Source organism: Salvelinus alpinus, chromosome 4 (genome assembly GCF_045679555.1).
Source record: "Salvelinus alpinus chromosome 4, SLU_Salpinus.1, whole genome shotgun sequence".
NCBI lineage: Eukaryota > Metazoa > Chordata > Actinopteri > Salmoniformes > Salmonidae > Salvelinus > Salvelinus alpinus.
This window is the reverse complement of record NC_092089.1, coordinates 39177237-39194185: the sequence shown is the minus strand read 5'-3', so window position 1 is coordinate 39194185 and position 16949 is coordinate 39177237. Positions and strand designations below refer to the sequence as shown.

General features: G+C 43.2%; 1 protein-coding gene across 7 annotated transcripts in view; it reads right to left on the bottom strand.

Moving 5' to 3' along the window:
* Positions 1 to 16949, bottom strand: part of LOC139573493 (t-SNARE domain-containing protein 1-like) — a 171572-nt gene that overhangs the window by 64710 nt on the left and 89913 nt on the right. For 6 of the 7 annotated variants that reach the window (XM_071396994.1, XM_071396995.1, XM_071397000.1 and 3 more), the window contains 4 exons: positions 9470 to 9569; positions 9285 to 9359; positions 9037 to 9093; positions 5871 to 6038 (listed from right to left, as the gene is read on the bottom strand). In XM_071396994.1, coding sequence (XP_071253095.1) covers positions 5871 to 6038; positions 9037 to 9093; positions 9285 to 9359; positions 9470 to 9569 — 400 coding nt within the window. The remainder of the gene's footprint in view (positions 1 to 5870; positions 6039 to 9036; positions 9094 to 9284; positions 9360 to 9469; positions 9570 to 16949) is intronic. The other variant, XM_071396996.1, reaches the window with a different exon arrangement.

Here is a 16949-nt window from a genome sequence, read left to right as displayed (position 1 = left end):
CCCTATTCCCTCTGATCTGGCGGACTCATTAAACATACATGCTTCGTTTGTAAATGATGTCTGAGTGTTTGAGTGTACCCCTGGCTATCTGTAAATTTAAAAAACAAGAATAGTGCCATCTGGTGTGCTTAATATAAGCAATTTGAAATTATTTATACTTTTACTTTTGATACTTAAATATATTTAAAACCAAATTATTTTTTACATTTACTGAAGTAGTATTTTCCTGGGTGACTTTTTTACTTGAGTATTGTTTTATATTAAGGTATCTTTACTTTTAGTCAAATATGACAACTGGGTCCTTTTTCCACCACTGACAGTATGTCTAAGTCACGGGAGTCAGTTGTTTGACTCTTCATGTCAATACCACATCTGTTATGGTGTTTCTGTGATGCAATAGACAGTCAACAAACAGAGCTCTTGTAAGAGGCAGAGGGGCCTGTCTTTGTTTCATGTGAAATAAATGTCAGACAGAGATGCAGACATCAGTTCCATCTGACACAGAGGCCACCGTAACAACACCAGACACACAATTAAACTGCATGCTGAGATAAAGGAGACAAAAACAAGCAGCTGATTGACAGGTCTGCCGGTCGCCACCGCTGTTCCATTCCTCATGTTCCTGAAGTCTAACAAGAGTCTGGGTCGGGATGACACCGCCAGAAATTAGATCTGACGATTGGCTGATATGAGCATTGCCATGAGAGATTGCAGGTTGAGTTGATTCCAAAGGCTTCAGTCATGGTGATTGTCTGATAGAGGTGAAGACAAGACCAGTCGATTGGCTGATAGTGCTTTAGTGCAGACTAAATAAGGAGGAAGTGGAAGAATAGGACTCTATTCTCCTCTGTAGAAAGCTGATGTATCCTGTTGGATCCATCCCAGTCATGGCTCATATATAATATGTTACCAAATGTTAAACATTGAGGATCAAGATCACAATGGAAAGGAAATAGTTTGCCCATTATGTTTTTAATGTTTCCATAGGACACTAGGAGTCTTTTTTGAGCTGGTTTGAGAGGGCAGTCCAGGTCGTGATGAGATGAGGGACATATGAAGCCATTGAGAAGACAACAGTCCCAAACAATGACTCCGTTTTCAAACAGGACCAGCAAAACTCTAGAAGGACATGAATATGCTGGAATTGAAGTTCCTGTGAGAGTTAGAGTTGACCGGGTGTAGAGATCACCTCTGGTGTCTGCGGAGTCAAAGGAACTCAACTGTGGGTTAGTGAAGCAAATAATACCCTCCTCCTCCAGGTAAATGATAGCAGCACCATAAATAGGACCTCATTGGGTATGCAGCTCAGCCACGACCAACGAACGCAGCCGCACGGCTCAAAGCACTGATGGGTGGCTGGCATGGGCACCGCCTCCTGCGGAGGAGTCTGGGAGATTCAGGGCTCGCTCCGTCACCCTCCAACAGGTGAGCCACCCACCTGTCCTTTGTGTACCAGCCGAGGAACGAGAGCATACCTGTCAACCAGACTGGAACAGAGGGGAGGAGAGAGAGAGAGAGAGAGAGAGAGAGAGAGAGAGAGAGAGAGAGAGAGAGAGAGAGAGAGAGAGAGAGAGAGAGAGAGAGAGAGAGAGAGAGACAGACAGAGAGAGTGCGCTCATCCTGGAACCTTGAGATGATGTTGTATTCACCCTGCACAGTCACATTACTCATCATCTGCTGCCAACACTGGTCATTTTCTCCTCCCTTCTTCCCGCTGCACGGTCACTCATTTTCTCATTTTGAAAGGCGGCTACTTCTCTTTCTTTGAAAGCTCAGCGCCAGTCCATTTTCTGCTATGACTTTCAATCAGGCAGTCAATGTGAATAAAACACACAAAATATGATTGATGGATCACGGCCTTTCTCCCTGTCATTATCAATAGTTGAAAAGGAATCTCCGTAGACTAGATACAAAGGCAGTTTACTGTAGCTGTTGTCACCATTACATGAAAGTACCTTGAAATCACCAACCCCTTATCACAAGGCATTACAACACTGACGATCATGTAAATCCATTCTACAACCATCTAGAAAGCTGGGAGGGTGAAAGTGTGAAACCAACAGACCTCTCTCTCTCTTTCTCTCTCTCCCCACCCTCCCTTTGTCCCTCTTTCCTCTTTCCTTCCCTCCCCCACTCCTCTTTCTCTCCCTCTCTTTCTGATAAATGTGTTAAGCACTGATAGGAGATTCTCTCCAGATCTCCCACCCCAGCCCAAAGGCATCGGGCAACAGGACACAGTGTCACTGCCACAGCAGAAAAACGGTTAAGCAGATTTACGTGCACGCTTACTGGTGAAAAGAAGAGGGAAAAACTATGACATTTTCTTTCAAAGGGCTGGAGTGTGTGATGTCTCTTTTTGGCCCTTGCTGAATAAACGGTTTAGAATGTAAAATCAAATGTTGCCTTTCCTGCAGCGGTCCAAAGACCTAAAACCCCAGAACACACACTAAAGAGATGCACATCACATGAACCGAAGGGCAGCCAGAGGATTTATTGTGTTTGTGAGTCTCCATGATGAGGAGGATACAGTATGTCATTGTGATTTCTTCACACTTTTCCTGTTTATGTAATTCCTCCACAATACGGTCAATTTTAGGGACATGTGCATTTCATATGCATAGCCTTTTATGGTGAGATTACCCGTCCAAAATTGTAATCAGTAATGTAATTTATGGATTATCCAAACTCAGTAATGTAATCTGATTATTTTCTGTTACATTAGAAGAAGACAAAAATATCCATCAGACACATTTGGTGTGTCATCATAGTGCTGTCTGACTACTTGTGGTCTGATTCGCTCATGTGGAACAAACTTTAACTTGTGCCTTTTTTCAATGCTGAATTGAATGTCATTGAGAAAACAGAAAGATGTCATCCTTTCTGAATTTAAAAGAAATCCAATATGTAATCATCTAGTATTTCAAAACTGTCTGTAATCTGATTACAATATTTTTGCTGGTAACGTGTCTGATTACAATATTTTTGCTGTAACAGATTGCATAGATTCACTGTCCTGTGGATGCATTGGTAGGAGAGACACGCTTTGCCGTTTTTTTACCTCTTCACAGGGCCAGGTGTTGTATTCAGATTCCCCTTGAAAGCTGTCCTCTGCTTTGCCCTGAGCTGTTTTATGAATTCATTTTGATGAAATGATCTTCGGTGCCGACAATCACGGTGTGTGTGAGGGGCAGCTGGGAGCTGACAGTATAGATGGTACAGAGGCAGAATAATCCTCCGCCACCTGAGCCTAATACTACCTTATAGTCTATCTTCTGTCTCTCTCTCTTTGAGCATTTACAATAATATCATGGTAGTCAAGGACGATAGGCCTGAATTGAATTACCCATCCCAGAGGAATGTTATACATAGAATGACTATAACAGTGTTAAAGCCTCTCAGACCACAGTAATCTGACGTCACACTGCTTGCTTAGTGGGCACCACTTCTTCCTGATTCAGCTCACACCGAGGCTCGAACCCAGGACCTCTGCCTTGCTAGCACACGTCACCGCCCTCCTAGAGAGTCTTACCAGTTTGCGCCACGCAAAAAGCTAGCTATTCACTGGCGCAAGTGGGGACACTTCAGGCTGAGGAGTAAGTTTCACACATCCCCATGTGCTACACATGGGTACATCCAATATGTTTATTATTTTTCTATGGTGTCAAACTCCTCCTGACTGATCCCAGTGTTGGTGTGTAATATGAACAGCAGAGTATCCTTAGTGTAGGTAGCGGACCGTCAGTAGGAGAGAACCACTGTAACCTCCCATGTTCCCCATCGGTCCCTGTTTGAAAACTGCTGCACTCTTTATCTTCCATTCACAGCGAGAACGCCTTGCCTGAGTGCACGCGCAGCACACACACACACACACACACACACACACACACACACACACACACACACACACACACACACACACACACACACACACACACACACACACACACACACACACACACACACACACACACACACACACACAGAGGGATGGCAAACTACCCCAGGCAACAGATCAACGCGTTCTTTTCTCAGAGGGAAGTGCTGATATCGTTTTCCTTGGATAACAGCAGATAGAAACTGATCTTAAGGTCCTCAGGGAGATGGATGGAGAGAGAGGAGAGAGAGTGGAAGAGGAGAGAATGAAAGAGGAGAGAATGAAAGAGGAGAGAGAGAGGAGGGGGGCTTTGGAGAGATGGGGGGTGGGGGTTATAGACAGGGAAAAGCACATTGTCAGATATTATTAGGCTCACCGAGGTACACCATCAGGCCCCTCAGCACCTGCCAGGGAAGTCACTACTGACATGTATCTGTGTGGGTATGACTAAAGCAGAGGCCAGACAACCCTGTCTGAACTACCAATCAAATGACTCCATCCATCTCAGTGCCTTTCTGAACAACCAATCATCATGACTACCTCCATCTCAGACCGCTCCACACAAATTAAGCTGTAAGTGGTGTCTGAGGCTCATTCAGAAGTTTGGTGCTTTTGTACCACTCAATGAGGACAGATTGATGCTGCTACTTTTCCATTCTTGTTTGACAAAAGCTCATGCGATGTGGCTAGATGAGGTGATTCTGAACATTGATGTTAAAACTTCTGAAAGGTCTGACTCTGACTACAGATACCGTACATACAACTCCCCCCAAAATATTGTTATTAGTCTTCAAGTCTTTTCACACATTGCAGTGGATTGTAAACTCCCTTCAAAGCTGGAATGGGTGTCATTTCTAAAGCATGCAGTGTGAGATTCTGGTCTCCTTTCTTGAATGATGTCCATATGTTATCACAACACTTCATCAAGCTGATTAAAGCAATTACAGGGTTTCTTTTTCTTCTCCAAAGAGTACACCAAATACGCCGAGGGACCCATAGGATAAACCTAACATCAGGAGATGCTGATGATGACAACAAATATCTGAAACCTCTTTGAAATCAGACCCATTTAAAATCACCCACAGCGGAGTGATCCTGTCGTTTAGAGTTCACATCTATCTGGTTTCACATCTGTCTCAGACACCGGCGGAAGAGAGAGAAACAGCTGTTTGGGTGGAGTCAGACCTGTACTGCATCCCAAATGCTACCCTATTCCCTATATAGTGTGCTACTTTTGACCAGAGTCCTATGGGTTTGTTGTGCATTAAATATGGAATAGGGTGCCATTTGGGACGTCACCCTGGAGTTACCTGATGTGATGCTTTGTATTTCAAAATGAGCCGTGAAAGGAAGTCTGTTTGAACATTGTGATTCCATCCACACTTAGGTAAGAGAACAAACAAGCCTATAAAGGCGCCTAGGTAATTGGGTAGCGTTTAATATGCAGAAGAGATGGTGAAAACGGCTTCAGTACTGAGACATAATACTAATAGGTTGCCCAGATGGGAGGTGGAGTCTGGGATTGGCTGAGTGTCTATTTACTAAAGTAGAGTGTTTTTATTGACCTCTCTGAAGACAATAGCGCCGGGGCAATGCACTCTCTGGCCACTTTGTAAACGACAAGCTTTATCAGAATGTTTGTTTGTTTTTTAGTTAGTTATTTCTGAGTGTTTCTCTCTCTCTCCGTGCAATCTACGGATACTCTGGGCACTTTGGCTGGAAAGTGTTGCAATTTTCAAAACAACTCAACTAAAGACACGGCTACCAGCTCAAAGCTGATGCTGGATAGATGGATTACTGCCCTTACTACTGGCAAATAGATTACATCAACTCTCACCTTGAACACTGCATACTTTAGATAGCAAACCATTCATTTGAAAGCAACAGTGCCATTGGAAAGTAGAAGGTTTTTGCCCGTTTCTCCTCAGGAACGCTGAGACGTTAAGGCAGGGTGTTGTAAACTAAGGTAGAGCACATGGATGTCTGAGCTCAATACCTCAATCTGCAGCAGGGCCTCTTCTCTCTGGCGAAGGGCCTCCACGTCTTCCTCACTGATCTCTGAGAGGAACGCTTTCTCCTGTCCATCCCCCTCGGAGCTCCCTGCTGCACCGCCAAACAGGGGACCCTCCTCCTCACACAGCTCTGCAAACGGAGTCTGGGGACTCTGTGCTCACACACACGTGCACACGCGCACGCGCACACGCACACGCACACACAAACACACGTAAACAAGAGAACATTACAATTAGATTTGTTTTGAGAATACCAATGTATATTGCTTCTGTCCTGCACCTCTTTCTCCCTGACTCCACTATAGGTCTAGGCAGTCAGTGTGATTCACAGCACAGGGCTAACCTCACAGTACCTGAGCCAACCGGAGAGCAACTGGGGGGAAAACATCCTGTACTCCCGGAATACAATTTCACCTCAACACAACTAGAATGTTTCACACTTTAAATATATCACTCTAGACAGCTGCCACCCCCTCTTCACACTGTTTACCCAAGTTCAATCAAAAAGGACTAGGACCCCTTTCTTCTCTGTGCAGACAGTTTACTGAGCTCGCTCTCCTTTCAGCACACTCAATGGAAACGTGGGAGTCGGTCACTGAAAGAGGCCCACATTGATCTGCTAATTTTGACCCCTAATTGCATATTTATGACATTGATAAAACCCTGAGGTGGCTTTTGTTTTTCCTGCCCACAGTGTATCCAATCATCCTGTCGTTCCTCTCTTACTGTGGGTAGCTTCTTCAGTACAGAGGAGGGAGGGGCTAGACACAGGGGCCTGTGTCTTTGGTCTGCCCACTCAATGTGAACCACACAGCCTATCTGCTCTGCCTTCTGTCCTGTTCTTGCTTTTTGTTGTCAGTGAATATGCACTATCTGCTACAGTAGTGTTACTGACATCCGAGGTATAGGTCTCTCGGCCGGTCTATACTAAATTACAGACCAACTGCTTTTCCCTAAAACTGCAGAAATGTAGTGATTTGTGAAGAAATCTTCCTTATTCACATTTATGAAAAAAGGAATAACTTTCACGGTCATTGAAGTTTCTTTCTTCACTGAAGATAATCACTGTTACGTAACCTGTCCTTATATCTGGAGTCTGAGACGTTTTCCTCTTGAGCCAGCATAATGAAAAGACCTTGATGAAATTGATTCAGCAGAAAATAAGCCTTAATACATAAGCCTCTGGTGTCCTGGTGCTGTAGGGTTCAGGGGTGTGTAAGGAGAACCTTGATACCTGAGTTTGTGTATTCTCCAGCGGGTCATTTGAGCTCAGTATGATTTCAAACAAGAACTCTTTCAGGGAAAGTTAGGGATAATGTGAAATATGTTTCAATAACATCAACATAAGTTACAGCTATTTGCATTGATTTTCAGGAGGCGCTCTACTTGACATGATCGTACTGATATTATTCCAGGACATTACAGTGAAACCATGAGGAAGTATAAAAGGTTAAATGAAGATCAGGCAATGAAAGCCTAGCTACCAGCATGCACAGCTAAATGAGACATTACTGTAAAAAATATCTGGTTGTTTTTACGGTAACTTACTGGCAGAGAGTTACATGTAAGTTACTGTAAAAGAGGTACTGTATGTACTTTACAGTAATGTACTGTTAAACATTTATTCTGAATTTACAGTAATATGCTGTACTTTTTTTTACAGTAACTTACAGGTAACTGGATGCCAGCAAGTTACATTGTACAGTGACACAGTGTCACATACAACACAGTAACACTACACAGTGCATCATAAAGGATGTCTGAGTTTCTCATTAGCTTTATTGAGTGCTTTTGATAAGGATCAGTGCAGTTTTCAGTGTTGTTATTGCCGGTGTGATGTATGAATAAATTAAATCATGATTTAATTGTATTGTGAAGAGGTAAAAAAAAAATCAGCTCAGTCCCTCTTAGAACTCATAGAAATGTGACACCTTCAAAATGATTCACTGTTCATTCATCTCTGACTTACAACAAATTACTTTGGTGTATTGTTGTTTTAGTTGTCTCCTCTCCTGTCCCCAAAGGTGTTCTGAGAAGGCTATATATCTCATGTAATCATTTGTACTAGATGTCTCCACGGGAGACAAAATACTCCTTAGATTTGGGGAAAGAATGACGGGTTACACAGAAGAGAGAGAGAGAGAGAGAGGTCTCCAGACACAATGCTTTCTGGTGTATCAAAATGATACCTGTTATCTGACTTCAAGACAGCTTTTATATGGTATAGCCCATGACTATATGTATAAATCATAATATAGACATACTAATTGTCATGATTTTCCACTGTATGTGAGTGAGTCCGTCTATTTCTGTGATGTCTGATTGAATATAGATTGGATTATCATTTTTCCATCTCAGTAGTCTGAAAGTGATGGTTTCCAATGAAAGCGTAAAAAAAGTGGATGGAATTGTCACACGGTATCAGAGTTCATCTCGTCTGTTTTTTTAGCCTACAGTTATTTTTATCTAGTTCTTCCAGGCTAGACTGTCTGTGGCTCATATTCAATACCAAACAATCTGTTGTCTCCTTGTCTGATCTCTCTCTCTATATATATATATATCTTTCTCTCTCTTCTGCCTCTCTTCCTCAGTGAAAAAAGCAGGATCCTCCCATCACAGATCTCTTATCATACCACCTCCTCCCCTGAAGGGATGGGAAGATCTGATTCTGTGTTGATGTAGTCGGGACAACTTTGTCCTGCAGAAAGTACATATACCCCAGCTCAAACCCATAATGTGTCTCTCCCTTTTGAACTTTTCAACTGACGTAAAAATACAGATAATGTGTTGAACAACAGTGGCAGTACTGAAGGGACTTGGATGTATAGCAAATAAATTGTCTGGGAGTGGAGAGAAGAGAGGGAGGGAAAACAGAAAGAGGGAAGAGAAGAGCGGGAGGGAAAACAGAGAAAAGGGAAAAGAATAGAGGGGGTGAGAACTGAGAGAAGAGCGAAGAGAAGAGAAGGGGAGAGAACTGAGAGAAGAGCGAAGAGAAGAGAGGAGACACTAGACAAAGCTTCAAAGAACCTCTCATGAGAAGGCAATCAAACAAGGAGAGCCAAGCTTATTATCTTTGTCTCTAATGAGCGTTGTCACCTTCACAATGGAACAAAGGCCAGTACAGACTGATACTCTGTGCATCAAACTCACCTGCTTCATTTCTGTCTGTGCCGGGGGTAGCAAGGCCCTCGAACGGTCTGCAATTTTCTGAAGAGACACAAGAAGAGAGAGCGAGCACAAGAGCATGAGAGAAGCATTTAGTTCATATTGTAAAACATACTGTATATTGCAGCCGTGTTGCAAATCAGCTCTTTATTTTTCATGTCACAAGGTCACCATTCTCTATAGAACAACACCCCACTAAACAGATGAGAAGACATGAGGCAATGCAAAGGAACCTTTTGCAGATCTCCATAGCGTTGAACCGACTCTGAGAGTTCTGTCTTAAGTCTAGTCAGGCGAAGACGATCTTGCTGTGAAAACAAGAAAAGAAGAACGAAGATTAGTGACAATTATCTTAATTTATGTCTCTGCTTCTGTGTATTTAATTAGATACAAAGTCTGGAAAAATAGATGAAAAAACCCCTTTAACCCGTGTAGAGCCAGTGATGATGTCAGAGAGTTGTTTGATGAGTTGACTGGTGCTGGTGATGACTTTGTTGGTTTGCTGCTGTGTAGAATGTCTGGAATTGAAGAGAAAGAGAGCCAGAGAGAATGACATAGAGAAAGAAAGAGTGAAAGAGAAAGCGAGTGAGATAAAGAGGGAGAGAGTGCCAGAGAGAGAAGACGAAAAGACAAAGCGATATGCACATAGTCTTTAGCTTCTAAGGTGGTATGAGTGAGGTTATTCTCGGGGTCGTGAACTCTGGAGGACGTGGCAGGACATGGCAGCTTTTATCCCCTGGCGCTGGATTCTAGAACGGACAGTGTGCCTTCTGGGCTGGCCAGGGCGATGGGAACTCTGAGTTCAACCAATTAAGTGAATCAATATTAACGACAGTCTGACAGAGCAGAGGTAGGGACAGGTCCTGTACACTGGCACAGTGAGGGACGCAGGGCGCTGGGTGTTCTTTCTCTGCCAGGGGAAGAACAAAGAGGAGCCACCCAGGCTTTCACCATTAAAAAAAACAGCAGCTTACAAACTACAGTGCTACCCAGTGGTGGGAGGATGGAGGCGCACTCATTATGGCTATAGCTTTCAGCCAAGGACAATATGGATTTTTATGTTGAACGAATGAACCCCCAATTATTGTCTACAAACACATTTATTATCAAATAGTGGCATACGTGTGGATGGCGATTCAATCAATAAGTATCATTTTAAACAATTCCACTTACAGTCTGCCACTCATGGTTTATTTGGCCAAACAGTACATTGTGAAGACAACACAAAAAGATAGATGCCTTCAGTAAGTTTACTGATTTCAGACACTATTGTGATTATGGAAATCATATTAAAATCTCTGATAGACAATAGTCACATTTGCATGCACAAAAACATTTTCTTGCACTAATATCAATACTGACTGCCTGTAGCTTTTCACATTTATTTTCAACGTCTCCTCCCACACACTCCTTTACTGAAGCATCTCTGGGTCGTTCCATGAGACTAGTGACTTTTGCGTCCCTTTGATATTATAAGTAGAAATTGTGCACCAATATTGAATTTTAAACGCCTGTTATATTAAATGAAGTTCCCTTTAATACAGACCACATGAAAAATGCAACAAATCTCTTCTAGGAACATTGCAAAAAAAAATCTCCAAGTTTTCACCATCATTGTAAGTCCCTAGTTATTGTCATTTCTGAAGACGATTATTTATTTCATGTGATTAGTGATTTCTTTAAGTCTGTCCCTCATTTTATGTTCAACCCTGTTTGGTGAAATGAACTCTTGTTTTAATATGGTGAAACTATTCCTTTAAAAAGTTGATTTAAAAAAATATATATATATATACACATCATAGACTAAAACCATGTGAGCTTGTTTGACTCTTTTGGCCATTTTCTGGTGTTTTATGGTGGAAAACTGAGCATAACACATCATCCCTGTTACCCATAGATAGGCAGGCTAGAAATGTTTTAGCAACTACCTTTTTTTATGAAATTTGGATTAAATTGCCACTCCCTGTTGCACACAACCAGCTTCCGTTCTCCCTGTCAAGAGGAGATTCATGGCTGATTTAAGATTAAATCGTCAACCCTGTTATGGTCAATGCTGTTACAGTCAACCCTGTTACAGTCAACCCTGTTATTTTATTTGGCACTGAATTGGCACTTACTATAGTCATTTTTTAATTGTATCTCTGTTTTTTTATGAAGTTGGAAATGTGCTCTTTATCTAAGTGTAGCAGTAATGTTTCTGGATGAGGTTTGGTTTGTTGTTTTTAAGTTTAGGTGAGGGCTGAGGCTAGTGATATTGTGTTGAGGCAACCTGGTGGATGAAACTGAACTGGTTGAAATTAAACTGTGTCTGTGAGCTCTTATGACCTTAGAAATCTGGTTGGATAATACTATTCAAGACTGTGTTGATAATCTTAGGCACAGCCAAATAAGCAGTCTGTCTCAACAGAACCCTGCTTGCCCAGAGGCAGCATTAAACATGGGGGACATCAGGACAGCACCTCCTCTCTCTCACACACTATCCTTCAGACAACTAGTCGCAAGTCTCCCTGTGCGCCCTCTCTCTCTCCCTCTCTCTCTCTCTCTCTCTTCACTCTCCATCCCTCTCTCACTGTCTCTCTCTCTCTCCCTCTCCACGCTCCACCTCTCTCCCACTCTTTCTTTGTCTCTCCATCTCTCTCTCACTGGGGCTGATCAGCCACAAAGGAATACAAAGCAGAGCACAAAGGAGATGACTGATTGCAATTCACATTATATTTTTACATACTTTTCTGCTGCTGAGTCCCTACTCTTGAGATCTTTGTGGGGGCGCAAGTGACTAACAGATCTCGATAGCTTTGTAATGTGATACGTCAGAAGAGTGTGAGAGGGTCCTCTAGAGTGGGCGATGTGAACCAAGAGTTTGGCACAACATACTGCTCGGTACAGTGGCATAAACCTACACAGATGATCCATAGAAACTCTAGAACAGGTGCAAAATGACTCATAGATGATCCACAGGAATTCATTAAAACAGGTCATAACGGATTCTTATGTTTAGTACATGAAGCATTGGAAGATGTTGATGATAATGTTGATAAGTGGTGTGTTCTATGCACACATTTGACATGTTTTTTGTTGCATGGTTTTAAGTTAAAACCATTGAAGTACAGGTTATCCCAATTCATGTCATACAGTGAATACCCTGTAGGCCTGAGGACAACAGAATTAGGATATTCACCTCCTGTGTATTAACTCATTACATGCCTGCAGTTTCAAAGGCACAGTCCTTCTCCACATAGATCAGTCATGTTGTTCCTGTTGTGGCGTGATGGTGCATGAACTAGCCGTGAGTTTACCGTAATCCTCCGGATGTCTGAGAAGTCTTTGACTGAAACGTTAAACGATGACACATCAGCCAGAGGTTTAGCCATTTTATTAATCCCTTTGGTTCCTGTGTGTGTGTGTGTGTGTGTGTGTGATTGTGGGTGTGTGTGTATGTGTGTGTGCGTTTGTGTGTGTGGCATGTTTCCTTTACCCACCTAAGATACAACAGAAGGTCACATTCAAGCTTATTAGTGACAGTATGCAGGTGGATTTAAATACAAGCACTTAGAGCACACTTTTGATCCAGCATGGTGAACCAACTCCAACTTTCAGCTGCATCAGGGTCATATGATTGACTAGATATTTTTCAAGTACCTCATCCAGCCCACAGTTACGGACTCTAATTAACCAAGGATAGAGTATCTGCTCCGCCCACCCATTTAACAGCAGCTTTTACATGTGTTCTAGTACAACCGGTCTTGCATGAATGGGGGAAGTAAAGCAGTATTCATCTCCTGCACAACATTATGAATGGCTGTTTTCATGAGTGGTTTGAATGTATCACTGGCAGATACAGTATGACCTTGCTGAGGCAATGCAGAGTGACAGAGACACAGCAGGATAAGTCATACACCAACAACACAGAGGTCATACTTTCTCTGGCTTTAGGAGCCATACTTGTAGCTCAACTTATTTCTCCCCTCAGAAGCTAGCGTGACTGTACTTTTGCTTGGCCTTCAACCTCGAGATATCTCTCTCTCTCTCTCTCTCTCTCACTCTTTCTCTCTCTCTCTGAAAAATACAGGAAGTCTATTTTCCCACTGTTTTCCACTAGGTTGGCTTGGTTCTTCCCACAGTGGCCAGAGAATTACAGTGACATGGCCCTTGTTCTGAGTTCACTAATACACTGAGGACTGTCTGTCTGTCTATTTTTCCCCCTTATTTCCTCTCTCCAGATTTAGATCAATATTTGAGGACTAGGGTGGGGAGGTATGGAGAAGGTCTCTCTAGCAGTATTTATCCCTGGGTCTCTAAAGGGAGCACCAGGACAGAATGTACTGTACATCATACCTGGGTTCAAATAATATTCAGAATCCTACCTTTAGTGTTTGATTTAGCCCAGCGTTTCCCAAACTTGGTCCTGGGGACCACAGGGGGTGCATGTTCAGTTTTTTGCCCTAACACTCCACAGCTGATTCAAATAATCAAAGCTTGATTATGAGGTCATTATTTGAATCAGCCGTGTAGTGCTAGTGCAACAAACTAGATGTGCACCCCTTGGGGTCTCCAAGACCGAGTTTTGGAAACACTGCTTTAGACTGTCTGGCGAACTACATGGGCAGAGTTTGTAATTGTGCGATTATTTCATTGTTCCCATTGCGCCACATAAACTCAGTCAAGCCCTGATAAAGTATCTGAAATGAATTAAAATAGTACTTGATCCCAGGTCTGCTGTCCTGTGCAGTATGTTGTGTCCAAGCTAGGCTGGAGGGGAGCACCAGGCTCGGAGGCTAAGCCCAGCCTGCACAGACAGCACCAGACACTAAATCAATGTTCTTATTGCACATCTCCACAACACGGTCTAGGGAGATTTGGTGAATTTAGACAGTATTTGTTCAAGGCCTCTCACGCAGGCATGCATGCAGGCACCACAGCAGTTGTATATAGTTTCTTCTTCATCCCTCCTTCAAGCATTGTCTATCGCTCTCTCTCTCTATATCTTGTGATTTCATTAAATTAATTGTTCCATAGTGCTGTCTTTAAAAAACTAAATAGAGTATGGTCATATTGACTCAATTAAACCCATGTAGCATGGTAGAAAACAAATTACTTTTGGGGCAAAAATGAATTATGTTTCTAAATATTAGCACAGGGCTAATTTAGCATATGGTCTGCACAGTAGGTTTTTTTCATCAACAAATGGAAGCATATTTGACATGTTTGTTTTATCAATAATAGATTTTACAGTACATTAGTTTTGTGGATTTTGTAATAGATGTGAATTTAGCAGAATATTTCTTGATGGTTAAAAGGCAGTATAGTATGGTAGTACTGTGCAGTTATGTGTTGAGGTTGTTTATAGGAACATCAGTGTGTCTGATGTAACACTATTTAATATCCCATCAAAAATGTCATCATATCATTTTATAGCACCATGAAACAACATAGGGGTTATTTCCTAAAAGGTTCCAAGTTAACTCCATGATACATGTGGATCTGTCTCTGCAAGATAAAAGCCCTGGGTAGATACAGTAATTGACGTAACGTTTCCTACAGTATCCATCTATAGCTCCAGTGTATGTACTTTAATGTACTGTACTGTGTGAGGGCTTTGCTGTGGGGAGCCCGTGGCAGAAGTTATGCCTTATGGCTGGTTGAGGAGAGGTTCTTTGAGGCCCTCTGTGGCAGTTGGCCTTCTGTCTGTCTGTCAGAGCAGAGTCTGTTGCCTCCTCTGTTCTCTTCTATTTCCTCTCTCCTCTCCTCCCTCTCTCCTCTCCTTCATCTTGCCTCTCCTCCTTCTTCTTCTCCCTCTCTTCTCCCCATCTCCTCTCCCTCTCCTCTCCGCTCCCTCTCCTCTCCTCTAAACAGTGTCCTCGTCCTCTGGTGGGTTACGGACGAGTTGCCACCGAATGCACTAACAAAGACAATGACACTCAGAGGGTGGGAGCGATTAATCCACTTAGACTTTTGCTGTGTGCATTTCCACGATTACAAGGACGGGTCCAATTCTATTAACCGTGAGATTGTGGTTGTAGCCGGGAGTAGAGAGGTAGACCATGGGTGCAGATGGTCGATTAACATTCTTAACCAGAGGCAGGGCGTTTGTGTGTACTGTAAAATATGCCCACCATTACAAAAGTAGACGAAGACAATCTCCTCTCGTGAAAATTACTACAGTTACGGTAGTTGCTGGAAGTGGCAGTGAGTAGCCGTGAGTATGCGGCATCCACTCAGCATGAAAATAATCAAAATCGTACCGCACCATTCAACCATTAAACTGTACCATTCAACCATTCAACTGCACCATTCAACCATTCAACTGTACCATTCAACCATTCAACTGCACCATTCAACCATTCAACTGTACCATTCAACCATTCAACTGTACCATTCAACCATTCAACTGCACCATTCAACCATTCAACCATTCAACTGTACCATTCAACAATTCAATTGCACCATTCAAACATTCAACAGTACCAGACGAGCTAAATTACTACTATGCTTGCTTCGAGGCAAGCAACACAGGCATGCATGAGAGCATCAGCTGTTCCGGATGACTTTGTGATCATGCTCTCCGTAGCCGACGTGAGTAAGACCTTTCAACAGGTCAACATACACAAGGCTACGGGGCCAGAGGGATTACCAGGTCGTGTGCTCCGGGTATGTGCTGACCAACTGGCAGGTGTCTTCACTAACATTTTCAACATGTCCCTGATTGAGTCTGTAATACCAACATGTTTCAAGCAGACCACCATAATCCTTGTGCCCAATTTTACTAAGGCAACCTGCCTAAATGACTACAGACCCGTAGCACTCACGTCCGTAGCCATGAAGGGCTTTGAAAGGCTGCTAATGGCTCACATCAACACCATTATCCCAGAAACCCTAGACTCACTCCAATTTGCATACCGCCCAAACAGATCCACAGATAATGCTATCTGTACTGCACTCCACACTGCCCTTTCCCACCTGTACAAAAGGAACACCTACATGAGAATGCTATTCATTGACTACAGCTCAGCGTTCAACACCATAGTATCCTCAAAGCTCATCACTAAGCTAAGGATCCTGGGACTAAACACCTCCCTCTGCCTTTGGATCCTGGACTTCCTGATGGGCCGCCCCCAGGTGGTGAGGGTAGGTAGCAACACATCTGCCACGCTGATCCTCAACACTGGAGCTCCACAGGGGAGCGTGCTCAGTCCCCTCCTGTACTCCCTGTTCACCCACGACTGCATGGCCAGGCACGACTCCAGCACCATCACTAAGTTTGCAGACGACACAACAGTGGTAGGGCTGATCACCGACAACAACGAGACAAATCAAATCAAATCAAATCAAGTTTATTTTATATAGCCCTTCGTACATCAGCTAATATCTCGAAGTGCTGTACAGAAACCCAGCCTAAAACCCCAAACAGCAAGCAATGCAGGTGTAGAAGCACGGTGGCTAGGAAAAACTCCCTAGAAAGGCCAAAACCTAGGAAGAAACCTAGAGAGGAACCAGGCTATGAGGGGTGGCCAGTCCTCTTCTGGCTGTGCCGGGTGGAGATTATAACAGAACTATGCCAAGATGTTCAAAATATTCATAAGTGACAAGCATGGTCAAATAATAATCATGAATAATTTTCAGTTGGCTTTTCATAGCCGATCATTAAGAGTTGAAAATAGCAGGTCTGGGACAGGTGGCGGTTCCATAACCGCAGGCAGAACAGTTGAAACTGGAATAGCAGCAAGGCCAGGTGGACTGGGGACAGCAAGGAGTCATCATGCCCGGTAGTCCTGACGTATGGTCCTAGGGCTCAGGTCCTCCGAGAGAGAGAAAGAAAGAGAGAATTTGAGAGAGAGCCTATAGGGAGGAGGTCAGAGACCTGGCCGGGTGGTGCTAGAAAAACAACCTATCCCTCAACG